A 27,866-nucleotide genomic window follows, 5' to 3' on the forward strand; every position below is an offset into this window, starting at 1 on the left:
TCAGCTAAATGGTTCAGTAAGGCAATTGAATCTGCTTTGCAAGCTTCCTCTGTCTCTGACGCAACAAGTAGGTCATCTATGTACTGTACCAGAACCGAGTTCTGCGGTAGTACTAGATTTTCGAGATTCTTCTTCAACAACTGGTTGAAGATGGATGGGCTGTCTGTGAATCCTTGTGGGATTCGACACCATGTTAAAACGCGATCTTCCATTTTAAAAGCAAAAAGATACCTGCTCTCTTCATCCAATGGGATTGAAAAGAAAGCCTGACAAAGATCTATCACTGTGAACCATTCTGCTTGACATGGTATTTGAAACAGTATCACTGATGGATTTGGTACCACGGGACAACATGAAACGACTATGTTGTTAATTTTTCGTAAATCCTGCACTATCCTGAATTTCCCGCTAGGTTTCTGCAAACCCATAATCGGGGAGTTACAAGGACTACCCACGATTTCTTTCAGTATTCCCTGCTGTATCATTGACTCGATCACAGGTTTTATTCCCGCAATCGTTTCCTGGGACAATTTGTATTGAGGCGTTCTTGGAAACTCAACATTTGGTTTTACCAATATTTTTACCGGCCCTACCCCCTTAATCAATCCTATTTCTTCTCCTGTGAAATCCCACACCTCTGACGCCACTGCATCTCTTAAATCTTGGGGAAGATCTTCTACAGTCAGAGTAGGATATAGTTCTACACAAGATTTCGAATTGGCCACCTTAAAAGTAGCATCTTCGTCGGTAGTCTGTACCTCCACTCCTTGCGGGGTGCAGTATATGGTGCAGTTCAATTTGCACAACAAATCCCTTCCTAACAGACATACCGGACTCGAGTCACAAACCACAAACTGATGTTCGTTCATGTGGTTTCCAATTTTCACAGACACTGGTTCTGTCAAAGGACTAGTCATTCTTTTATTTGCGACTCCTACCACCTGAATTGTTTCCCCTGACATCGGCAAGTCTGGAACCACCGCTGATCTCAGAGTCGAACGAGTAGCCCCAGTATCCACTAAGAACGTAGTGGGACACCCTGCCACTTCTGCCTCAACAAATGGCCCTCTTTGATCCACTTCTAGGACTGCCCCGAGGGTACAGTCCTCTTCACTGCTCACACGTTGTCCAGTCAATGGATCAATGTAATAACACTTTTCTTCCTCGATGAATAGAGGCATTTGTTTAAAGACCTTTCCCCCAGCTGCTATCTTCGGTGGCTGTGGGAATTGGGCCCGTGGAGCCGAAGTCCCCCCTTTGGCCACCTTGCCTCCTGGAACTGTCACCTTTTGCACTGGGACTTCTTGGACCTGCTCTTCTACTTCTAGCTCTCCATTTTCAGGGTTAAAGGGACACTCGCGTCGCCAATGCCCCACCTGGTGACACTGATGGCACTTTGTCGTTTTCTTTAAAGTGGCAAAGTCTATCCTAGGTCTCTGCCCTTCCTCATTGTCCTTATTCTGACCGTTTGGTTTTCGTCCCATCCCCTGTTTCTGCTGGCCACCCTTCCCAGCGGACTGCATTTGCACCACCATCAATTTCTCCTTTAGATTCTTGGCTTTAGAATCTATCTCGTCACTGCAGTACCTCGCATAACGTAAAATCTCATCTAGTGGTTTGTTCTGCCAACAGATTAAATGTTGCTGTATCATCAAACAAATATCAGGTCTCAACCCCAAGACAAACTTTGACACAAACTGCCCTATATCTTTGGGATCCATTACATCTAGTCCACTGTATTGCTTGAATGTTTTCAATAACCTTTCATAAAACTCGTGAACTGTCTCCTTGGGTTCCTGCCTTGTTCGGTCTATTTTTACCCAATCTATATCCTGTGGTGGTACCTTATCTTTCAGCCATGCTATTACCCTTTCATACTTTTGCATGACAATCTCGGACGGTCCATTAGTCCGAAGATCCCTCACTGGTTCAGTATTTGGCCATTCAACACTAGTCTTACAAGGGGTCCACAGATCAGATGGGACCACGATGTCAAACAACGTGTTCAAATCAATCCACAATACCTTCGAAATTTTAACAAACCTTTCTACCTGCTTATACCACTCTACTGGATTGTCCCGCAACTTCGGAAATGAGTTGGTAAATGCAGCTAAATCTCCTCTACTCCAGGGCACATGTACATAATTTCCGTTTGATATTTCTCGCAAAGGGAATGCCTCCATGTGCATTACCCTTCCCTCGGGGGTCATCACATTTGCACTTCGTCTAACTGTGCCCTTTTTTGACCACCTTTCTTCCCATTTGTCCAATTCTCTCCACACTCTTATCCCTGATACCAGCTCCCTTATGTGTGTTTTTAATCCAGTAGTTCTCTTCTCATCTAGATCCTGGTCTGCGTACTGTAATCTGTGGTTACTCTGTAATGCCCTTGTCCTAGACAAATCCACGGCATATCTATCTGCCAAATCAGTCAGTTTCTCATGAAACGCTCTAGCTTTCCTAGTAATATCCTTTGCCATGAACAATAACTCATCCTGTTCATACAATTCTATCCTTTCCAAAGGTAATGTTCCATCTATTATCTCGTCAACATCTGATTTTAAACTAGTAACATCAAGCCTTTTTGCCTTAATTTCAGCTTTCAAGACACTCAATTTAGCTCCTCCATCCGCATCTCTCCCATCCCAGCTCCGAGATCTTCGTTTAGGTATTGGTGAGTTATAGGGAGTCCTCCCCTGTTCCCATCTCTCTAGGTCCCATGCCTTTCCATCTTCTCGGGGTGGGTGGTGAAACACTCCTTCATGCCTCCTAGCCTCTCTCTCCCCATCCTGGCTAGTTTCACGGGATGCAGGGTAAGATGTTCCATTACTCCCTCTTTCTTCCCTACTTCCCTGTGATTCCTGATTATTCGAGGCGTGGCGGGACCTATCGCTGTTCTCCTTTCTCCAATGTTGAACGTCTTCCCCAAGTGTATGATGAAGGCACCTAAACCTATTCTGAAAAGCCCGTACCGCCTCATCTCCTCCTTTCCCCCAGAGACGGGACATTTCCTCACATTCTACAATCCTAGTATTTTGTTCCGGCTGTTCTCTCTGATTTGTAGGACATGCATCCCCTCTATTCTCTTGACTTTGGCCTTCCCGGCCCTGACTGCTTTCGCTGGCCCCGCAATGAGATACAGTCCCGTTACCCCTGCTTTCCCACTCTGGTTCTGTTCTTGTCCTGTTACTTGGAGATACTATGGACCCGTCCCATTCCCTCAAATCAGCTCTTAACTCTGAAAAAGATCTTGGCCGTGGTCCCCTTAGATCCATTGGTCCTCTCGGACCTCCCTGTTCTGAATTGGGACCGACAGTTGTGTCTAATGGGGTGTTCCATGTTACCGAACCTGGCAATTGTTTCCATGCATTTGTCACATTATTCCTCCTTTCCATCTCGATCCTTTCTCTATCTAATTGCCTTTGTTGTTCCCCTCTATCTCTCTCAGAATTATAGATCGAAACTATGGGTCCTATGGTAACAGGCACTTGAAGAGCGTCTGGCAATCCCACAGACTCAACCCTTTCTGTGGTTGGCGTTTTCTGCACCGCAAACCTTCCCACTACACTCTGTACAGTGTTGTTTGGAGGTGTTTCTCCACTTTTGATAGGTGTCCATTCCGATATAGGGAGTGGTGTATATCCCTCTATGTCATTCCCATCTTCCCTTGCAAGCCCTCTATCTTCAATTTCCTCAACTCTCGGAGGTGGTCTATCCATTAACAATCTGTTTATCAGATTGTCCTCCGTCTCGCTTTCCTCGTCTTCTTCCATGAGGTTTCCTCCTCCTGACACCTCCCTCATCGGATACATTTTCTCCACCTCAATAGTCTGTACCCTCCAACGCTTTTCCTCCTCATCCCATTTGGAATCTCGCACTGCCCTTACCGATCGCGTCAGTCTTTGTTGACGCCTGTTCAAATTTCGGTCGTGTGCAGCCTTAATCCATGCATTAAGGGCTTCAAACTGTGTTGGTCTGGGCGAGGGTTTCAATGAGGACATGGTTGCTTTTAGCCGATGTAACACCTCTAATTTAAACGTCCCGTACCTCGGGAACTGCATTTCCTCATTCCCTTCCGTAAGCTTATTCCAAGCCCCAATCCACAATATGGTATGCAGCCCCACATTCGTTGCCATATAATGAGCTGGCGTACCCTCCGGCGGAGCCTCCTCCCCGTAATAATGTTCACTTCGTTTACGTTTAAAAATCCCTTTCAAACACTTAAAACACTTCATGATTTCTCTTTTCTCCGCGTTTGTTTACTTCCTGATGACACTCCACCAATCTCAGCGCCGTTCTCACTAACTGGCCTATCCGTACGCGACTTTTCTCCCGACGTCACTCTAGCCGCCCAACCAGAGCGCGGCTCTAGCTAACGTCACACCAACCGCTCAATCACAGCGCGGCTCTAGCCGACGTCACCCGTCCCCCTTCGCAGCAGTTCCCCTCCTTTCTCAGCTCGTCTCCTCGGTCATGCACGCGTCCCATTCATACTCCGAAAAATGATTACTTCCGTCCAAGCGATCACCTTTCTTTGACTGTACGCCCACAGTCTTTCTGTAGTTGTCACCTTAACTTGGCGAAATGTCTTTCCGTTTACTTCTAGACAATCGCCTTCTCCGATAGGTTACTCACACACAGTAACTTTCGACCAGCGTCCGTTACTCATACACTCACTCTTACACTCCCCCTATCTTGGATCCACGGCGGTCAATGGTACCTCGTGACCTCCGTACTATGGTCGACAACTACCCTGGATGTTCGATACACCCAAAACCACTTAAGCTCTGGCCTGAACTTAAGATTTCACCAGTTCACCCATTTACCAGGTTACCAGCTTACCAGGTTGCGCGCGCTCACAACCTTCTCTCATTCACACTACAGGCATTCAACTCCGCAAGACATTACAATACAAATACAACACAAAACACCGCAATCTGTTCACGCATGACCCTTTTTATACTCACTCTCCGATACTGCTGCTTTTCTCGCACCGTCTGCACCTTTCGGCACACGATTCTTCCGCTGCTCGTCTCTCGGCGTCTCGGGCCTTGGGGTAAACTAACCTCTCTAGATTACCTTCCTCAAGAAGATAACCATCCTCACTCTGCTACCAACTGCTAACGCGGGATTACTGGTTACTAATTATCTTACCAAATCCCAAACTATGTCGACTGAATCGTTGGTACCTGTCGTTGAGTAAAAGGTAATCTCGCAATAAGTCAATCAATTTAAGAACTTACACCACTCTAAATGACCACTGACCAAATTTAAGTTTTAAAGATTTAATATAAAGTCAAAGATAACTGAAGATACAAACTTCTCAAAATGAGATTCAAAAGGTAAATTGGTATCACTATAAACATGAACTTCTTGAATATTCTAAGTCTGAAGAAAAAAATAATAAGTACAAGCTCAAAAACCATAAGGGTTGTCAAAATAGATATAAGTTGCAATCTCAAAGTCATTACAGAAAAGAAAATTAAAGTTAGTCTGTCCCTACACTATTTTAAATGACATCCCTACTTAGCAAGATCTTAACCCTCTAGGTGTCAGCCGTGGTGACTTCCTAAGAAGATCACGCACTTCTCTTTGTCTCTTCTCTAATAATGGGTCTCTCCTGATCAGCCTATCTGCCTACCCATCCGCTTCCTCAGGCTCCCAAAATCATCTGCTCTGCTCTCCTCCCGGGTCTCTTTCCCTAATACCAAATCACATTTCCAACAGAAACGCCCCTTGGGACGCCCCTCACGTGGTACATCTTTGCGCGGCAAACTCCATGATGGTACTCTTGAAGACCCTCGTTATAGTTGACCTTGGTTCCCAGGCTTCTTCTTCAGTGCGCTGATACCCCCTGAAATTCCTGGAAACTCCTACAGGCCTGCGCAAGGCGCCACTGAACAAAGTCCCTTTCATTCGAGCTGATTAGGACCCTCGCACCTGCATACAGCTCGTCCTGCAGTGGGCCTCAAATTCCAGACTCCACCATATCTTTAGTCGTAAAACACTCTCAAAGCTCTGTGCTGGACACCTCGCGACCTCTTCTCTAACGAGCACATGACGATTTAAACGACATGACATTATCTCCTCTGGCCTACTTGATTTACATGCAGCAGGTCCCTGCACTCTTAAAACGTTAACTTGATTTAAACAGCAAACATTCTTAACTAGCATACGTTTCTAAAATAACACATCTATAAAGCATATACTTTTAACCCTAAGTTCAATAGTACATTTGGAAGAACCATGTCAACCTTATCTCACATTATTTTAGCAGCACGTTCAGGTTTGCTGTGAATTGCTCTAAGGCCTACACATTATACTGGATTTTAAAGTTACATTTAATTCGGACATGATTCTTTTAACATGAGAACATGAGGTTTTCACACATATTCCAACATTTCTACATTAATCTCACACCGTTACAATTATAGTTACTCTACTTAACATTCTATACATTTCACTACTGAATATAAAACACTCTGTATATTTCACTCCTGGATATAAAACACTCGTGTGCAAAACATGTTTAAACTAACTACGTGCTTGTAAATATGGCGTACTTATACATTTTTTTTCCAAACTTGTGCTCTCTCAGTCTTACTGTGAATATGCATTTACAACGCATGACAATACCACGCATTGTTTTTAGATTTAAAAACAATGTATTTGGGGGGGGAGACCCCCAACTTACCTTAAATGCGTGGTATTGGCATGCATTGTAAATGCATATTTGTGGTAAAAATATGCATGCTAAAGAATACGTTGTAAAGGCACAACGAGGTAAAAACCTTGTTGTAGAGGGGATGTTTCCCCTTTTTCTAGCACCAAGTTCAACTTCAGAGTAGAATATGTGTGCGTACATTTGCAGTTGTCATAATTGCACGTACTAACCCATACTGACTACAATGGGTCTGAACAAAAAACTTGCGTGCAAGAATAATAAGATGCTGTAATATAATTTATACTCCAATTTATACTCCAATCTACCTGTCTGCTATGTATGAAGCTGGGGATAATGGAGTGGGGGTCAAAGACACAAAAGTGACACAAAGGATGAACAGGTAAGCGCATGGGCTGTTACTGGTATAGACAGAAGTGCTGGTGAGTGTGAGTAAGGACAAAAAGGCAGTTATCGGTTGCCACGCTAGCAGTGGGACGAACCAGTGGTAAAGTGTAATTAACAGTGGATCCTAGAAGTTAATTTATTTAAAAAGGAGCAGAAAACATGAGCTAGGGAGTGACGGGGGGAGTATGAAATTAGAAGAAATTAAGAGAAGCAAGGCAACAATATGGATAGAGAAGGAGGAAGACACAGTAAGACTGAGGGGTGGGGAAGGCAGGGGCAATATAAAGGAGAGATAAGGAAGAAATTGGTCTCCATCACAAGTGTAGCACAGGACTGGCTGCACAGTGTGCTCACGAATAGTTTGTATCACTTCTTGTGCTGTGGATTACACATGTGCCCCAGAATGAGAAAAACAATCCTGCTTCACATCATGGGAGTTTTTGTGATGTACTGTCTGGGACTGCTTGTGTTCCACATGTTGCTCCAAAGATTGCTGGCGTGCAGCCGTTTCTCAAGGAGGCTGTGAATGAAACTGAGATTTAAAAACTAAGCTTGTTCTTCTAAATTAATAACATTCATGGTGCCTGGAGAGCTCTGTTTTCTAATGCCTCTAATCCAAACCTGCACTGCACATCTTGAAAGCACTGTTACTTTCATTGATCTGTACAGATAATCCAGATTTACAATAAACATGTATATGCAGGATGTTTAATTATATCTATTGGTGGCATATGTCACAGCTTGCTTGAGTACACCTTTGCCCATTGTATTGCCCCGTGGAGAGTATGAAGAGTGCTGTGCTGTTTTTCTCTAAGTTTTCTCTGAGAGAAAACCCCTCCCAATCACCTCCTTATTTTAGTTCAGCCCGCTCGCTTTGATCTCCTACTAAGTCCAACTCACATCCAACTTTTACGCGCCACCACTTTGAAAAGTCAGCAGCCACCACTGGTATTATCATCCTTGGCAAGAGCCCTCATTTGCTTGCTTTTGTTACTGTGGACCGATATTGCAGCACTGCTGTAAAACCGGCCCCCACCACTACAAAACCGGCCCCACCCACCTTTCCAGCCTCTCGGGGAAACGCCCGATGCCCGCTACGGCCAGTCCGCCCTGCCTAGTTTAATAGAACGGCAGTCACAAGTAAGAGATTCTCGAAGTGCAGACTCGAGCTCTAAATCATAAGGGAGATGTCTCCATCGAGGGCAAAGATTTAGCATCCCAAGAAAACATAAAAGGGTTTCCTTGACCTTTTCCTGCAGCGTATATTATTACCAGCCTATAGTCAGTCTTTAGTAGACTCTGATTAGGGACGAGGGTTTGCGAAGTAAGGCTCTCAGTGGAAATGGTAGGAAAATATATATTGCCCAAAATATACAGATTTTTTTCTAATCCTAAAACGTTACAGCCTTAAGTTTGTACTGTGGAAAATTCCATAATTTTGTTAAACCGGTTTAGTGTGGTTTTCCTTAATATAATTGTGCTTGCTTTTTTTTATTATTTAAAACAAATGGTAAAATATAACATAGTTTACTGTTGGATTAAAATTAAATATATCATCCCAATTATTTCTCAGTTTTGGGCACCACTTTTTCCAGTCATTACATTCCAACAGAGTCGCATCATTTTCATTTTCGAAGATTGCAGGAAACAGACTTCAGCCAAATGATTGCGTGTTCCCATTTACAGCGCTTTGTGGCTGTAGGGCAGCCTTTAGAAGCTCTCAAGCCCTGACAGATAATCATGCCCCGCGTGCCATCTTTTCCGAAATGGAATTATCCATTGAGTTAACGCCAGTCATTAAAACCACTTTCCACGAATGCCTGCCATGTTCCATGAAATCACTATGCAAGTTAGAGCTGATGCCTGACGTGCATTACTGTGTGATCACTTAGCTTCGTGTTATTGATTTGTGTCTCCTGTGGTGAAATTCGACACATCCTTCCTTTTTCTATCAGAGGAAACTTAGCATGCATTATTGCGGTAAGCTGTTGGGGAAGTGGAAAAAGACATGTCTGGCGAGTTTGCAACCAGCCATAAAGTGCAACAGGGGTATGTATATCTATCAATAGGGCAGTAGGTGCAGTGGCACCTGGGAACCACTCAGGGGGGGTTCCTCCATTAGGGCGGAGGAGCGTGGCCTCACCGCTTTCTCGCAGTGGGAGAAGCAGAAACATAAAATGGTAAAACCACTGCTTCCCACACTGCGGGAAAGCAGAAGGGTTTGGTTGGGGGGGGTGGGTCGGGTCTGCTCGAGGGCAGGAGAGGAGTGGCTTGCCCAATGCTTCAGACCTTGACTGTTTGGCCGACCAAACCAGTCATGCTCACTCTCCCTTTTCTCCATGTAGGCTACATGCAGCCTACATGAAGAAAAGGACTCCCCATAGACGCCTGGCTGGTCGGCGTCCTCACGAATCACAACGCTGCCATTGCAGCGTTGTGATTGGCTTAGGGGAGGTGAGGGAGGCTGTCTGCTTCTTTGTTCACGGCCAGGAGCTGAGGCGGCATGGAACCCGGAAAGGTACTTATATTTTTTTATTACCCCCCGCGCGAACCCCCATGCTACCTCTACTACCCGCCCCCCACCCACAAGTCATGCCAGCCGCCATTGGAACCACTTCAGTTTAATTAATACCTGTTTTTGTAACTAACACAAAAATGTGAGGGCATCCAATTTCCTTGCTCCCCTTTGAACCCCTGCAACCCACTGAAGTGAACTCACTCAGTTCATAGTACAAACAACAATATAATAACAGAAGAATCTGACCTGAATCTTTCTGCTCTCTTGGTAAGAAAGACACACCCTCTAGTATGCATTTTCGAACATTTGGTCCTGCTAATAGCTCAGCTCTTGTGCACTCTGATGCCCACATACAGAAATTCTGGCCCAGTACTTTGCCTGTGTAGGTTTTGTTTCATAGTTCGCTCCCAGGCCTTTTTAGGTCTCGACTACAGACAGCTGTAGGTTCCTCTTGTAGACCTCATATTACCAGTACACATACATATACATACATACAGTACAGAAGATGAGCCATTGACTGGGTGGGCCATCCTTAAAGCGATGGCATTTTGTGTAAGGTTACATGGAACTTGGAGTAATCCTCTGTGTTGACCTCTCCACTCTTCCGCTGTCCCCTCACTGTCTCTATGCTGCATCACCCTCTAACTACCTCTCCTCCAGTGCAGAATCTAGTTTTGCCGCTATCCTCGGATCACCCGGGCCTGCTATCTGGCGTGCGCACACTCATACGTTAGGCTTTGCTATTGCTTGTTGAATTGCTTTGTAAGGATTGACAAAGCCAAAGATTCCTAAATAGCCACCATGCATGCATGCACATACGTGATGGGCTTCTTACAATTGAGTTTCGCATGTTTTTTGTAAATCCATTACAAGATGGACATCATACTAGAGTTTGTTGCCCGCAGATGCATCCCGAGGAAAGCAGAGTTTTGTGGGCACCTAGAAGGGCATTTTTTCTATTCTAATTCCAGCACTAAAATGTTCAGAGAAAGCCCAACTTCCCCAAAATAGTCAAGGAGGTTTATTTGCTATTCTAACTCCAGTCCTGGAATATTTTGAAGAAAGTTAAACATAAAAAAGAGGTTAAATGTTATTATTTAGTATTCCAGCCAAGAAATGAATAGTGACCATCTTGTAGTGGATTTTCAAATAAACATAAACATCTTGTAATGTAAACACCCTGCTTGACCCATTGTTGGACCCGGCCCTTTTTGCAGGGTTATTCCCAAAACTTTTTGCTTCTTCCTCCTATTTTTTTTACCTGTTTTTTTCTGTCTGTAGGACTCTGTACACTTTACCACTGCTGATCAGTGCCAACGTGGATATGCTCTCTGTGTAAATTGTGATTTTGATTGATTATCCACGATTGACATATTTGATTTACTGGTAACTCCCTAGTAAAGAGCACAGAGTGTGCAAGGGCATGTAAATCCAATGCTGCTAGTGGACCTGCAGCACTAATTGTGCCACCCTCACGAGTAGACTTTCAAATATGACTCAGACCAGCCACTGCAGTGTCTGCACGCGTGGTTTCCAACTGCTATGTCGACCTGCAAGTGCACCCACTTGCCATGCCAAACCCTTCCCTTTTAGTACATGTAAGTCACCCCTAAGGTAGGCCCGTGGTAACCATATGGGCAGGGTGCAGTGTATGTGAAGGGTAGGACATGCACTGGGGTTTGTTACATGCCTTGATAGTGAAATGCTATGTATCTAGTTTTTCACTATTGGAAGGACTAGCTCTCCCATAGGCTGTCATTGGAGCTGCCTTCTAACATTTTACATGTGCAACTTCCAATTGGGAACAGCTAGAAACTTGGAGTTTAGACTCTCTGAACTAGTAAAGGTGGTTTTTCAAATTGTGTGTTTTAAAATAAATTGCCACTTTTAGAAAGTGGGAATTTTCTTGACAGTCACAAGGGTTAAGGTGTGTCCTGCCTTTCCTGGGTGACTCATAGCCAGGCTGAATAGATCTTTCTGCAACTAGAGTGGTGGGAGGAGTTGCCACTCTCACCTGTGGCTGTCTTTCACAATGCTGTCTCCACGTCCTGCAGTGTGCCTAGCTTGGACACGGCAGAACTGGTTCTGGTGTGCAGCAGAGACTTTCTTTGTGCTGGCTACAAAAAGAAAAGTGGTATAAATATTGGGGCTCTGGGCCCAGAACTTTGGAATACTCTGAACAAAGGAACCTGCCAGGAAGAAGAGCTGTGTGAGTAGTGCTTTTCCTGGATGTGTGTGGAGTGGGTCGGTCTGCAGTTGCTGCTTCAGTCTGTGGCAGAAAAAGGACTCACTGTCCTTGTCGCATTCTAAGTATCCCCATGAGCTCGATGCAGAGCTTGCCTCCTGTTGGAAGTCTCAGGGAAGTCAAAGACTTCAAAAGATCACTTCTTGCTCAAAAGGAACTTGCCAGGAGGAAGAGTTGAAAAAGCTGTGTGAGGAGCCCTGCCCCTTGATGTGTGTGGGGTGTGTTGGCCTGCAGTTGCTGCTTCTATCTGGAGTAGGGGAAGGAGTGGATTGTTGCTCACCTTAAAATGAAAGTGTGTGATGAGCTCTTAATTTCCTAGTGTCCTGGTTGTTATGGTGCGGGGTTTAGCACTCTCGTGGTAGGAGGAACAGCGTGCTGCTCGAACACGCCCACCCGGTGTCCCCGGGGCACAAGCAGGCACCCATTCACACCACTGAGGCTCCTTTCAGCTGCTCGTCACCTCCACGACCTGAGCAGAACCACCAGGGCCACGCCCACACACAAGCCAGTGAGAAGAAACTTCCTGGCTGGGAATGAGCACGTCAGCTTGAAAATGCATTTACAGAGTCCTGAACTACTGAGGCTGCCTCTACAAAGTGAGGTAAGATCTGCCTCGTCTGCTTGTTCCCACCGTGGAGGCAGCTGACAAGAGGTACGGCATGAGCTGGTGCGGGGGCGCTAATGTCCTATGCTGCTCATTAACTGGCTGTGTCCCCTGTGGCTATTGTGGGGAAAGCTGAGGCTTGTTGTGCCGCTGCATCGCGCAAACGCAGGGAGCTTCATTTCCTAACTTGGTGCGGGAGACCCAGGAAGGACACCTGTGGCGCCCTGAGGCATGGGGGTGTGTTCGCACACACTTAGGGGTATTTACCCCGGTGGCTAGTGACATTCCAGATGAGTCCTCAACGGAGGCCCCTATTGGGAGATTTATCACATACTCGACGTACACTACCTCATAGGAGCACAGTTGCGCCGTGCTCTGTGCTCCTGACAATTCAGGGGTATAGCCCCTAAATCACGTAGGAGGAGGGCAGGAGCGCAGCACCCTTAGTGGTTATGAGGTTACTTAGGGGCCCATGAGCTTGTAATGATATATGATGGTTCATATGTCTCTGGTGCTAACCAAACTACTGCATTTCATGACCTGATGTCAGGATATATGTCGTTTTTGCCCTACACTGACATGATAACATGTATAATATCAGAAAGTTGCATTGATGTGTGCAGTGATGATGTTTTTATGACGGTTGCAATCTAAAAGTCGTGATCTTATTGCCCTAACTGTGATGTTTTGACCATTGCCTAGTTGGCAAAGTGCTATTTTGATTTATGTATGTTGGATTTTTGTTGTTTTGGTCTTATTTGGTTTAGATAAAGATACTTTATTTTTCTAAACTGGTGTGTTGTCCATTTTGTAGTGTTTTGTCTCTGTCACTGTGTGTTTGTGTACAAATGCTTAACACATTGCCTCTGAGATAAGCCTGTCTGCTTGTGCCAAACTACCAAAGGGGTGTTCAGGGGTTATCCAGGTGTGTAGCTCACTTATACTGAATAGAAGCAAGGGTCTCTACTTGGACAGGGTTCATACCACTGCCAACTAGAGACCCCCATTTCTAACACCCACTCCAAAGAGATTATATGCATGGATCTGAGGAGAGGAGAATTCTCCCTCTTTGCCATACTGAGGTATTTCTGCCTGCCAGAGGTCATTGGAGAGAGGTGTTGTCTGCACCGTTAGATGTCCTTCCAGCAGTTTTCATTAAATGTTGCTAAACAGTTGGAAATTGACGTTTCATGTCGATCTGACAACAGAAGTCTTCTGAAGCACAGGCTCCTAGAATCTGATGGCTTGTCTTCAATGTGTCACTGCTACCAGTACTTTTGGACATCTTTAGATTTTGTTAAAAAAGGAAAAAAAAACTTTACGAGGAACAAAGGCGTAGTCCTTGATTTTGATGTCACATATACAACGCTCAACCACACTCCATATTTCATATGGAAGGTGTTTGTGAATGGTGGCCTGCAGTAAAGTGAAATCAACAGCAGCCCATCTCTGTGTCATGGTGAGGGATACAACATGCTTAGACTCTATTTAAGCTACCTGGGACTCCATAATCTGGCTAATTACAGCAATGGAGACACCTGGGAAGACCCTCGAATCCATCCGCAGATATCTACTACTACATGTGTGGGTGATATTTTGGTGACTCTGACTGGTGAGAACAACAATCACTGCACCAAATGTTCTTATTTAGATCCAATTTGTTGATCCCTTTATAACATGCAGCAGGCGGTGATCCAGTACTTGGCAGGCTAGCCAGAAAGTCTGATAGAGAAAGATTTATACTTAATTTGTGAATGCCACATTCTCCTTGGCTCATGCTCCTGAGTAAATCATAACACCCCCAAATCTGACGTTTGTCCACCAGGCCTTCACATTCAGGGACAACCCTTTCATTGAAGGTACAATCAACACTATAGTTGCCATTATAGTTTGATCTACTTCAAGTTGTTTTAGATGTCCCAGACCCTTTACCATTCCAAACCTTAATCAATAGCAAAACACCCCTTTTGGCAGAAAGATGACAATTATTAATTTTAGCCTCAGTAACCGTTTAAAGCTTCTTGAGCATTAACTCCTTTCAAACATTGTGTATCCATATCTATATTGCATTGGTGGTACCCCATGACAATATCATTCTCATTGTGAGATTATTCATTCATTGAAACAAAAGAAAAGTTAAACCACTGCTCATGAAAGTTTATTGCAATTGCAACAACTGATTATTAGGCGGTCCTAAGAATTCCCTGGGCCAAAAGGGGGAATAATAATACTCACATTAAGAGCACTCAAACGGAAAAGTCTTCCAATTTTTTTTAATTAATGTATTTTCAGCAAAGCAGTTAACATAAATTCCAAGTTGATTTTCTCGATTTCATCCAAAACAATTATGTAATAATACAATTGATATCCTCATTCAACATATTTCAGGTAATCAATAAACCATTCCACCCTTCTTGCACCAATAGATCAGCAGCAGAACAGTTTCCCCAATGTAGTCATTTTTTAAACGGATGCATAAAGCATTTATATTGGTTCCTTCTGCTGTGTTCTCATTAGCAAAAACTAAACGTTCTGAAGGAGAAAAGCAAACAGTATTCCCATCGCTTACCTCTGAGTACACAAAAGGCACATCATACTGGAAACAGGCGTGGCCATGCTTTATAGCTTGAACCGAGGCAGGTCCGCATCTAAACATACCTACAAAAACACAAACAGAAATCAAACATAAATACCCTTACTGACCTTCCCTGGGGAACCCTGATTTGGGTGCAAACGTTTGTGCCTAAGTCAGGATTCAAAATTTCACAGATATTGCTGCATCGGCTTATTTCCTTCACAAATTTCAGCAGGGAAAATTTAGCAACATTTAAGAGGTGAGTGGTGCTGCAGTTTCCAAATTTTGCACCGCACAACAAAAGAAAACACGCAATATTGCCAAATGATGAACCATTCCGAGGTATGCTGCTCAGAATGGTGCAGTAATAACACACCCACTAAATACAACTTCCAGAGGTATCGGTACTAACCAGCTGCCACATGCATCAACAGAAGGAATTGCGATTCCTAAATAGAAATTAAGGAATCGCTATTTAGGAATCGCAAAAGCCTATGCATGTAGGAATCGCTATAAAAATAGTGGTTCCTACACATTCCTTAATTGCTACTCGCAAATTGCTAGTCGCAATTAAGGAATGCTGCCCCATTCATTCCTATGGGCCTCCAGGCCCATAGGAATGAATTGGAGATTGCAGGTGCAATTTCAAGGGTACAAGGGTGTCAAAATGACACCCTGTTGCACCCCTGAAATTGTTCTGTGCACATATGTTGCACACACACATGCCCTAAGGGCATGTGTGTGCACAACATGAAACTTTGAAAAATGCACAAAAGTGCATTTTTCAAAGCTTTTGCAAATTACCACAAAGTTCAACTTCATGGTAATTTGCTACTCCTATTAGCGAAATCGCTAATTTTTTAACTGTCATGCATTGCATTTAAGGAATCTCAATTTGGGATTCCGTGAATGTAATCGCAATGTAAGGAATCGCAATTTAGAGATTACTTAAATTGCGATTTTTGCATTTGGGATGATGCATGCCAAATGCAAAAATACCGCTCGCAAAGGGGCAGATTCTGAGAATCTGCCCGTTTGCTACCAGTTTTTCCTTTGATGCTTGTGCCTGCAGATGAATTATTAGCACCTCGAATACAGCTAAAATTGTGGTCCCAGATTCAATAGTTTCTCATGCTTCTAAGCATATTAAGGAATTAAACGGGCTAACAAATTATGCAGAGGGAAATGTGCACCCTTGATGTTTCAAGCTTGTAAGAGAAGAGGAGATTTCACATAGAAAACAAACATTAAAAAAAAATGCAACTTTCCAAATCAACGCAGAACTACAGATTTTCTGCAGTGCAGAGTGTTTGCACACTTAGGGCCTGAGAATTGGTCACAATTCTATGCAGAACTCAGCAATGAAAACCTGTGTTTTTCTCTTTATTTAATATCTGTTACTGTGTTTCCCCCTTGGTCAATTTAAACCTAACAATATCGTGCTCTACCCCGGTGATGAACTCTCACCCCAAACCCTGGCACATTCTATGTTCTTCTGTACATTTATGAGGCACTGAGGAAATCCTTATTATTGCCAGTACTCCAAAACTTTGGCTTCTGTCAGTATAGACCAGCTTTATGTTTCCTACGGATGCTTCTGAATCCCTATGTGACCCATTTGATGGGCACATTTCTGAAACATGCACCTTATTGGCACAATTATCTTGCCTTTTAGGCTGTTCAGACCGTTTAAAAAAACATTTTAATGCACTATTATGTATTTCTATTCACCATTTTTACTGTGTCTGTGTAAATTAATTTTTTTGTGTTTTTAGTTAAATTTAATGATGAATGTAACCTGGTGTTTTAAAATTTGAAGCACTTTTTTGATTATATTGCATAATCGGAATAAAGTATTATTGATTGTTTGACTTGAGTTAAAGAAACAGAAGGTTTTCTAAAGAAGGGAAAATAGCTGCAAGTGTATTGCGGTTTAGGCTGATCTACAATGCTAATATTGTCAGATTAGTATATTGCATCATATAGAGGGAAAAACTGTTAGCGTTCCAGTAAGTGTAATTTTATTGGTTAAATAAATATGGAATTATGCTAATGGCAGCACAATTTTTGCACTAAACACTAAAAGAATATGAATAAATATGGATAAAATAAGCAGAAAATAAATATGCATAAATACAGATGAAAATGTTAATACAATACAATAATATCAGGGTTGTTAATTAAAAACTATGGGCCAGATTCACATAGATAAAGTTTACTATGGCTTGTTATTCACAAAGAAATGTTATTAGTAGTATCTTTACGCGAGGTCTCCACAAAAAAAAGGTTAGGATAGTTCTATATTTTTCTGACCGGAGGCTCCGCAGTCATAAACAAAACTACATGTAGAATACCTACAATCAAAAACTTACACAAAAGAGAAAGTTTACCTTTCTAAATCAGCCCCAGAGTTTCAGACTGCTTTTGAAATAAAGCAGGTCTTTTTTTTAAATGCATCCCGATGCATTTAAAAAACAAAAATGAAACTTTTCAGTTTCATGTTTTAAGGGCAGGCAGTTGTCCCTAGGACCACTGTCTGCTCTTAAAAAATATTTATGCACACACTCACAAAGGGGAAGGGGTCCCCTGGGGACCCCTTCCCGTTTGCGAGTGGTTTACCACCTACTCAACGTAGGTGGTAAACTGCGAGTGTTTTGCGACCGCAAATGCGGCCCAAAACAACAGTACATGGCATGGTGACTCGCTATTAGGAAGGGGCCTAATAGCAAGAGTCGCAAATGCTATTTTGCGAGTCAGTGACTCGCAAAATAGCAATTGTACATGCCTAGAACCTTTTTTGCGGTCGCAAACGGGCCGATCTCCCGTTGCACATCTGGCCACAAAAGGGTAGATTTCACAGCACTTTTGGAAAGCTATTTGATCAGAATGTACTTGTGTTCACCATTTTTCCTACCAACATGGGCTCAAGACAACACAGCATGAATGCCACCTTGACAAGAATTGAGCCTAGTATGGGAAGCCAAGAACTGTAATGAATAGAGAAGGCATCAGTGTTTGGAGCCCTACGAGGCATTGGGCAAAAAAAATGTGTCTCAGCAGTTGTATATTCTGACTGTAGCCTAGAGCGTGCAACACACCATCATGATTTACTCATTGGTTTGTCATGGTGTCCTGAATTGACCCCATCACTCAGAACATCAAGCACTCTACACAAGCAAGGTTGTAGGCCTGCCTTTTTTTTTTTTTTGCCCTACTAGTATGATGCTTGTGTAGGTCATGCTGTATAGTCACTAGGGTTATGGTGATCGGCTACTGAGTGCTTTCTTGGGGGTGCTAGGGGTGCCTCAGCCGAGCAAGTTTCGAACTGCGGGGGAACACTGACTACGTTGGTACTAGCGGCCTGCATGGGCATGTGCATGATTAAGATCTGCAGTACTGTGGTTCCTAACTGTTCTCTGCTGTTGTGTTGTACACTGCTCGCTTGCAGAATGTTTATTCTTGCATTGGTCTATATTGTGCTGTGCCCAGGCATGGAAAATGGACTTTTAACACCGGCTGGTAATGTACTGTCTCTGTATCTACACCTGAATTGTATATGCACCACTGATGTCACCTGCTTTTCTTCCAATAAAGGTTAAAAAAAAAAAAAAAAAAAAAAAGTTGTAGGCCTGCCTGGGAAAAATCCTGATACCGCATTGCCATAGGGACCCGCATCCAAGCTTTGTGTGGTTTGTGGCTTCATGCTTGCACATTCATAATGGGGGATGGATGTTTCTGGGCTATGGGCCCTTCGATGCCTCTTTAAAAGTTGCCTCTTGTGTGAACTGCTCAATAGCTACTACCTCGCCAGCTGTAGCAACTCAGTGTATCTCTTTGGAACTCGTCGTGCTTTCATAGCCTATTGTAATTGAAGTTTCCACAACCAAGGTATTCCCTCATTTACACAAAAAACATCCAGGTACAAATGAGGGAATGTCAATCTTTGATAGCACTGATTCTACCTTTAATCAAGCACACTTACTGCTACACAAGGTGATGTTCACACACCTGCAGCCCTTCTGCAAAGACACATTCTGCATGGATTGCCAAGAGTAAAATGCTCTTGCTGATCCACTCCATGTAATATTTTAGTCCTGATACCCCATGCCCTCAAAGTTCCCATATGCTATGCAGGGTTACTCATTTGCTGTGCTCAATCTGCTGCCTTGCTTGCATTTGTCTTCTAAACAGAGAACAGGATGTGTTCTTGACTCAGTTTCATGTGTCCTAATAAACTATTAATCTCCCTCTTGTAGGATGCTTTGTGACCTAACTCTAAAGATGCTGGATCTGTTACATATATATCATAGTTAGAGTAGATTAATAATGAAAATTGAAGGTGCCTTATAAGCAAACAGTAAAGGGTAACATACTGCAGTGTTACCTTCGCTTGTTTCTTGAGGTGTGGCGTCTACAGCCTGCCATCCTCCAAAACCCACTGGAAGATCACCACGAGACATCCAAGCTTCATTCCAACAATGATAGTTCCTGTGAGAAAGAAATCCATTACAACAATGACTCTTTCATAAGAAATATTTGCAAATACAATTAGAACTTTCAAAATAGCTGTTTATCAGCCGGTATGCCTAAGAAATGGAGCAACTTATAAAAGAAAGAGAGGATGATGAGCAGGAGGGGAGGCAGTGGCGTAGCTAGGGGGAGTGGTCCGCAGCACTGTTTTTGGGGGCGGTGGAGGTGAGCAAGGCATGTCTGTCGACTACCACCTTTAACCCCCCCCCCCCCGCCCACTAGATCAAGTCGTCCGTCGGCCACCACCCCGCCGCCTCCCCAAACAATTAATCCCTCAGCTGCCAAGTCCCCCTAGTGCTCTTACCTGCACGGGGCCCCAGCCTTAGGGGGCGTCCCGGGTGGCAGTAGGTCTAGCTGTGCCACTGATGGGAGGGAAGGTAATGGTGGCAAAGGGAAGCAGGGATGATGGTAGAGCAAAAGGAATGAAATGAGAGAGAGCTAGGTGTAAAATCCAACTCATTCCAGATGCTTTTTGGATCTGAGCTCTAACGTCATTTTTACTATTTATTATTGGTAGCATTCTGTCTCCATTGATTTCAATCAACCTTTGTCCATATCCCTGAAATGTTTCTGTGGTCTTTAGTCACACTTCCATGAACAGGTACGCCGTAACTGAAAACAGTAGAAATAAAGTAATGTAGGAAGTACAACTTTTTATCATGTTTCCCCATTTCTTCAGCTCTGGTGCTCTGTTGTTTTCACCAGTAGAGCAGCAGATATTTTCTAACTAGGCATCAAGTACATATGCTTTTCTTTAAAAATACAAACATTTTGACCTTAAGGATGTCATACTTGAAGCTGGTTATATCTACTGTATTTGTGTTCAAATGTATTGTACATTTGGACAAAGTTCAGTTATGAGTTGAAGAAGTGAAGTTAAAGTTTATCACACTCGCATCTAATAGATGACATGAGCTTTTATGAGTTCATGGTTGTTAAAGCAAGGCTTAAGAGACCATTTAAAATGTAAAATAGTGACAAAAAACTCTATTTTGCTAAGATAACTTCTGATGGGAAAAATTTAAATCACATTCACACCATATAGGTGGGCCACTATGGGAAATAAATAGAATGAAAATATATTGTTTATCTACGCTGCTTCTCTGTGTTTTGAATGATTAAATATGGGCTTTCTGCAGCTCTGCTGAAGTGTTTAACACACGTCTGCAGCTCTGCGGAAGTGTTTAACACGAGGGCATCTACTGTTGTGGCTGGCCTCCTGTTTTGCATTCAAATATTTTTATATATTTTTTTATTTTATGGAGTTTTATAAAGGGCGAACTTGACCTGAATCGGGTATCAGAGAGCTTTACATAGCACCAGTTGCGTTAAATGAGAACACATTCATTTTTTGTTAGCCACTGGGAGATTAACTGATTTGCCCAGGATCGCAGGATGTTCAGCGTCATTGCCGAGACTTGAATGCAGTTCCCCAGATTTGAGGTCGACCGTCCTAGCTGCTAGGCCAACTCCTCTCAAAATATCCTTGTGGCTTAAAGGGTGAGCACTTGGTATTACATGGATATCCAGTTGCTCAAACAGGTAGACTTAAACATCTCTTCTCCCCGAAACTAGAGAGTGGAAACATTTAAGACAGACTTTGCGAGTGTGAAGTTACTACTGGTGTGGAAATCTTCCTATGGTAGAATATAGGGAAACATAGTAAAGTTTAGTAATCTCCCCCAAAAAATAATACAATTGTTTTCATGAAAAGTATTGATATAAAATTATTTAAAATATATATTTTCAACCTAGAAAAAAAAAGTCAAATATTACAGCACACACATTTAAATGTGTATTAAATATGTAATTTATTAAAACATATTAAAAGTATAAATAATATTTTTTAAGTAATTTATTTTTTTGAAGCACAGCTAGAGTACATTTTTATTTGATATGTATTCAAATTAACTAAAATGTTTGTATAGAATGCATTTAAAATACTTGTTTTTTTTAAAGTTTAAAAATGTAATTGAATTGTCAGTTAGCAAAAGTGTACTATTATAATGTACATTAATATAATTTTTTTATTAGTTATACATACTTTTCAACATAAAATATTATATGTGAGTCAAAAGTAAAAAACACATTATTTAAATATCATCATTCACAATGGTGTTCTATTTTAAGCCCCTGCCTCCATTATTTTCTATGGGTGTGCATTCCAATACCTCTGAGTGACCATGAGTGCAGCTGGACTTACTCCAAGGCAGAGCTGGGGTACATTTACTACTAATTTGGGACTCTTTTGACTGTAGTAATATGAGAAGTTTAGTTTGTGAATAGCAATGGTCTTACTTTTTTTGTGGGCAGGTATCTGTCCCTCCCGAAACCCCACCTTATCCCTCCCTAAACCACTTCCACAGAAGTGTTAATAGTTCCCATTTTCTAGCTGCTTCCAACATTCCCTCCCACATTTACTATTAAAAAGTATATTTTTTAGTGCAAAGAGATCAGTATAGAAAAAACAGGCGAGGTGGAGGTCTCTGCCAGTAGGTTAGTTTATGGCATTCTGTAGTGCATGAGTGGGGCTACTGTAGTACTTCTTGTACTACAAAGAGCAGTTGGTGAATAGGCTTCAGCCTTTGTAGCCCATTACTGCATCAATCACCAACAAAAGACATTCTGGAATGTTGCTTTGTTTGATGATGTCGCTTGTGTTTTGAGATCTATTGTGACATCAATCACAGGACGGCCCCTATAAAAAACATCATGTCAAAGAGGGTGAGAACAAAACCAAGCAACATATTGTACACGGGCCGCACCCCATGGAGAGGCAGCGAACACTGACTATGAGGGCAATCGCTACAAGCTAGGAGAAAGACTTTGGTTTGTGGACCTGAACTGGACTGAGTAGAGAGGAGCGTGAACTTTGGCAATAAGTATCCCCTACTCGTTACCAAGGCCAGATAGTGATATCAGATTGATGATTTTTAAGCAACAGTATTTTTACTTGAGAGTATTTTGGATACTATTTTGAGGACGGAGCTGTCAGAATATATAGGACTACAGCAAGTCTGGAAACCCGCAGCCGCCTTGTGGATATTGCTTTGCTGAATCGGAGAGGGAAGAACCTGTGAGGAGTTACCCTGCGAGGACCAAACCGGCATTTGGCTGCACTGTGGTGAAATTGAATCACTGTTTCTCGACTAGAGGGCGCGGGACTGCGAGTCCCAGTGGGCACAGCGCCAAGACCAACAGGCGCACCTGTAACTCTTCCCGCCTCCCCCGCATATAAGGACGCCTATAGCCGCGCACGCGGGGACACGCGTGGGACGCGCGCCGGACGAAGCCCAGGCAAAGGGCGGGCCCTTTTAGGCCCTCAGAGGCCGGAGTAGCCCGGTCCGGGCCCCCTCTCTTAGCCGTGTAATCTTTGGTTTGGCACGAGTGGCTTTTAGATTGTGTTCCAGTCTTTTAGCAGCCTAATTTTCTCATGACTCTTACTTGAATTTCTTAATTATCTGGCATTGTGGACTGTGTTTTATTGGTTTGGCCTGTAATCTTACGACTGTAATTGTGTGTCCTTGATTTCTAGCACCAAGCTGTCATAATGACCTCGCTTATTGCAACTACTTCATTTTTAGCAGGTGGAGGGGAAAAACAAGGTACCTTAGATAACTACTTCATCAGGGCTGCTGTAGGCACGGACAGGGATTTTACTCTCTCTGAACGACGGGCTGAGAGACATCGCTCGGTGGAGCTAATTAAGAACAAACGCTCTTCCCTGGGTCCGTTACAGCTAGCCCTGTCCCCGTTACCTAGTATTCATAGCGAAAGTAAGGGCGTTGAAGCTTCGATTGATGATAGCATTCCTTTACTTCTTCAAGATATTACCCCTCCTCCTGTTATTAATAATGATCTACTTGTAAATCTCTCAGTATCTACGGATAACATGACACAAGAGGCAGAAGTTCTGGTAGCTCTAACATCACCAGTGGTCATGCCCATAAAAAAACGTAATAAACCCCCCCCAAAAAACCACGATCGCAAGGTCCCCCACCGAAAAGAAGGAAAAAGGGGAGTGGTAGATTACTGACAAACAAAATTAGCCGTACAGACTGTGGCAAACCTATGAGCCCCGTTTTGGATTCACCAACACTACCCGCATCTTCGATTGTATCTCCCTCCCCACTATTAAATCCAACCGGTATTGCCTTATTGGGTAGTATTGAAAAACTAATTAGGTCTCTCACATTGCCCTTAGTACAGAGACTACAAAAAATAGGGCAACAATTGGAAAGTCTGGAACAGGCAATTAAGGAAATTAAAGAAGGAGCTAGGAGTGTTTTAGTCCCCCCATTGGTGACTACAACTACTGTATTGCCCCCAAATGCTATTGCTCAAAGGGAGAATAAAACTTTAAATCAAACTAACTTGCATACCCCAAATCCAATGCCCCCCAAAACATCGCGACCAAGGGAAAAAAACAGTGACAAAGTGGTACAGGAGGGTCGAAAGGTCAATATACCGGGTAATCCTAACAACACGCTTGGTAATGAAGCTCCAGTGAGGCCACCCGCTCCTAAGAGGCACAATGTGGAACTGCCTCCAGAAGCAGTTCCACTTGTGGTGGTCCTCACTGGAGTTCCGGTTTTGGAGGATGGGAAAGATAGTAAAAATGAAAACCAAATTCAGCTAAAGAATAAAGTTATATTTTGGCTTAGGAAATATCGACTACTTCCCCCGAATGTGAATGGTGAAATCCTATACGTTAGGCGCCTTCCCTGGTTAGGGCCCAGCACAAAGAATATTACGGGGGACATCATCATAATAAATTGTAGAGATACAAGGGCTGTTAGCTATATTTTAGACTGGTTTCCTCCCAATGGCAGTAATGCAATCATACCGCGTGATCTGACCTATTTTTACCCTAGAAATGTGATTAACACCATCAATCCCAGGCCGTCGGCCTACTATCGGGATGACGATACCAGGCCCTTACTACATCGCGAGGCTAACCATCCTAGGCCAAAATTTGATCCACGAGTTGACTACCCTAGGCCCTTATCCCAATATCAGGATGACTCCTTTAGGTTCCAACCCACACAGCAGGGAGACTATTACAGAACTACACTCTATCATCAGAATGCTTATACTAAGCCTCAAGGAAATTATTTTTCCTTACCCTGGATTAATTCCGCCATCCAGGAGGGCAGTTTTAATCAACAACCATCAACAAGACCATTTTTGATTCCTACTCAGAATCGCTTTAACATTCTATCAGGTCTAGATGATATTGAATGACGTTTAACTATTCCAACTTCCGATGATAAGTCTAACCCGCTCCCCCTAGTGAGATCAAGAACACCCCAAAAGGTTCTTCGATCGGAGGCTCACCATGGCAGTTTTTCTACCACTAGTGATTGTTCAGGTAAGGTCTTGGACATTAGTGTTCTGACTGAAGGGCCATGGAACTTAATACAAGAAGCTTCTTTGCAGTCGCAGGGGAGAATCATGGATACCTCAACCCATTCCAACCAACAGCATCCTATCTCCAAGACCCCACCATCTAGTAGTCTGATTCTTTCTATCCTATTTTGGAACGTTGCGGGATTGCGCTCCAAAGTCGACCAACCTAACTGGCTAGAAATAATTAGAAAACACAACATAGTATGCTGCAAGGAAACATGGTCGGTAACCGCAATCCACCTTCAGGGGTATAGATAGTATCAGTCAAGCGCATGCCCTTCCCTTGCTGGTAGACCTAAGGGAGACCTAGCAATATATGTATCTAATACCCTTACATTTGAGAAAGTGGTAGAAATTTCTACTGAAGAGAACTACCAGTTAATTAAATTTTCAGTAAATCATGGGCATATGTATTTCCTGTTAAATTTCTATAACAATCTATCACCAACTGATTTTGTGAAAGCCCTAAACAGGATAACTTCTGTCCTTGATGAGCTCCGGAATAGATGCCCCTCTCTGCCTTTTAAATTGATTTGGGGCGGCGACTTTATTATTGCTTTATGCAAAGACTATATTAACTCAAACTGTGGTGTTGTAGATGAGAGCGGGAGCCCACTAACGCATTTCGCTCACTCCAGTGCTGGGAATAACTTAAATGAAAAGCTTTTTATCCTAGGACTGGGGTTTGCGAATGAATTAGTCGAACCCCCAATTGACTTCTCCCCTACCTTTCATGGCAGGGGTTGTAACACTATAATTGATTTTATTTTGCTCTCTAATCATTTGAAGGATGAACTGCTTACATTTAATACTGGCAACGACATTAGTAGCGATCACTTCCCTAATAGTGTCACTATTTCAGTGCCACAGGACGTGATCCATCAGGTAACCCTGGGTTGTTAAACCAAAGAGCCCTGCTCTAGATAAGATCAATGGATACTCAGTGAAATGGGCCAAAGTAGATCCGGATGTCATCAGAACTAATGTTGTAATCAAAGCCCTTCCTATGTTAGAATCATGCCTAAACTTGGACTCCACAGTAGATGATATTTTAACTAATTTTATTAATATCGCTCAAGTAATCAGTAAGGAGCTGCTCCGCAAACAGAAGCAGACCGGCTCTCAGGAAAAAGGGTGGTTCAATTCGGAATGCCGTAGAGCCCTTTCAAATCTAAAGAGAGCATTACATAAATCCGAGAGGGATCAGCTGGAGATTAGGAAGCTGAGAAAGCTCTATAACTTGGCAAAAAAAAATGTAGGAAGGATAGGAAAAAAGATCTGTGGGTAAAGCTCCATGAGAGCTGTAATCGAAAGGATAGCAAAATGTTTTGGAAAGTGGTCAACTCACCCTTCTTGAATGATTTGAACACTGGTCCTAGCATAGAGGTAGCGATCAGTGCAGATGGTTGGGTTTCCCACTTTTCAAAAATATTTCTAGCAGAAGATCTAAATCCTAATGAAAGTACATACATTCCACCTTACCCTATTGATCTATCTTTTAGTCTGGAGGAAGTAACCGAAGCTCTGTCATCCTCGAAGCCTGGCAAAGCCCCTGGGCCGGACAGCGTTCCGTTAGATATCTACAGGCATACCCAGGAGCTTTGGGCTCCAGTATTAACCAGAGTAATCGAAGCAGCACTAAAAGGGGGTCTTGTAAAATCCTGGTCAACCTCTATTATGCTTCCCATTTTTAAGAAGGGCGACCGTAACAATCCGGCTTGCTACCGGCCCATTTCCCTCCTGGACTCTTTTGGGAAAGTTGCAGGTCGTTTGATCCTAGACAGATTACGAATGTGGTCAGAAGAAAACAACATCATGACAGACCTGCAATATGGCTTCCGGGAGGGGCTGGGCACGGTGGAGCAGGCTCTGAATCTCTCCCTTCTAATCGGGAAGTGTGTTCAGGCCAAGAAAGGTAACCTTCACCTGGTCTATGTGGACTTGACCGCAGCCTTTGACTGTGTTTCACATTCAAGGCTGTGGTCAATCCTAATAGAACTGGGTGTAGACCCCCCGATAGTATCCTTCTTACGCGAACTGTACCAGGGAGCATCGGGCAGGGTGAGATTTGGGGTGAACGGGGAGCCCCTCTCCCCTTTACAGTTACAAAGGGGGTCAGACAGGGTTGTGTCCTGGCTCCCTTCCTATTTAATCTTTATACAAATGGCCTTGAGAAGGCCATGTTAGAAGGGAGCCAGGACTTACCTGCAATCGCCCGTCGCCCTATCCCTGCGTTACTTTACGCGGACGACGCGGTGATCATGGCGCGAACCCCATTACAACTTCAGATAAAACTAAATTCTTACTGTAATTTTATGGCTTCATTGGATCTAAAGGTCAACATCAAAAAAACATTTGCTATGCATTTCGGGAAAAAAACAGATAAGAAAAAAGTGATGTTTATTGAAGAATCTAAGTTGGAACGCACCAATACATACCCTTACTTAGGTATCTTATTTGATAGTATTTCTTCCTGGAAACCGGCCATCGCTAGTAGGCACCTTCTATTTTTAAGAGCAACGTCTGCCCTAATTGCCTTTGCACGCAAAATAGGAAAGCCTCCCCCAAAAGAACTCATGCAAATATACTATGCTAAGTGTCATAGCGTAGCTGTATATGGCGTGGGGGTGTGGGGCTATGTACCAGGGGACACCTTGCAGAGGGTGGAAAATATTCTGATCTGCTATCTATTGGCCGTTCCACGGTGTTCTCCAATGTTTGCCTGTCATATCGAATTGGGCATGGATTACATAGCTGACTACATAAAAATTCAGCCAATATTATTATGGCACCGTATTTGGACAACAGAACAATGTAGCCTAACCCGTGTGCTAATTTCAGACTGTTTGGGTCTAGACAACTGGTCAGATATTCCGTGGCTGTCCTTCGTACATAATTTTCTCAAGGACCTGAATC

The 27,866-nt window shown here is 43.2% G+C and overlaps 1 protein-coding gene across 1 annotated transcript in view; it reads right to left on the reverse strand.

Annotated features, from left to right (window-relative positions):
* F13A1 (coagulation factor XIII A chain) overlaps positions 1-27,866 on the reverse strand; it is a 485,935-nt gene that overhangs the window by 146,101 nt on the left and 311,968 nt on the right. Inside the window, exons 9-10 of the mRNA XM_078688057.1 lie at positions 19,396-19,499; positions 15,006-15,094 (exon numbers count right to left, since the gene is read on the reverse strand). Of these exons, the coding sequence (XP_078544183.1) occupies positions 15,006-15,094; positions 19,396-19,499 (193 nt within the window). The remainder of the gene's footprint in view (positions 1-15,005; positions 15,095-19,395; positions 19,500-27,866) is intronic.

Source organism: Lissotriton helveticus, chromosome 4_1 (assembly GCF_964261635.1).
Source record: "Lissotriton helveticus chromosome 4_1, aLisHel1.1, whole genome shotgun sequence".
Lineage (NCBI taxonomy): Eukaryota > Metazoa > Chordata > Amphibia > Caudata > Salamandridae > Lissotriton > Lissotriton helveticus.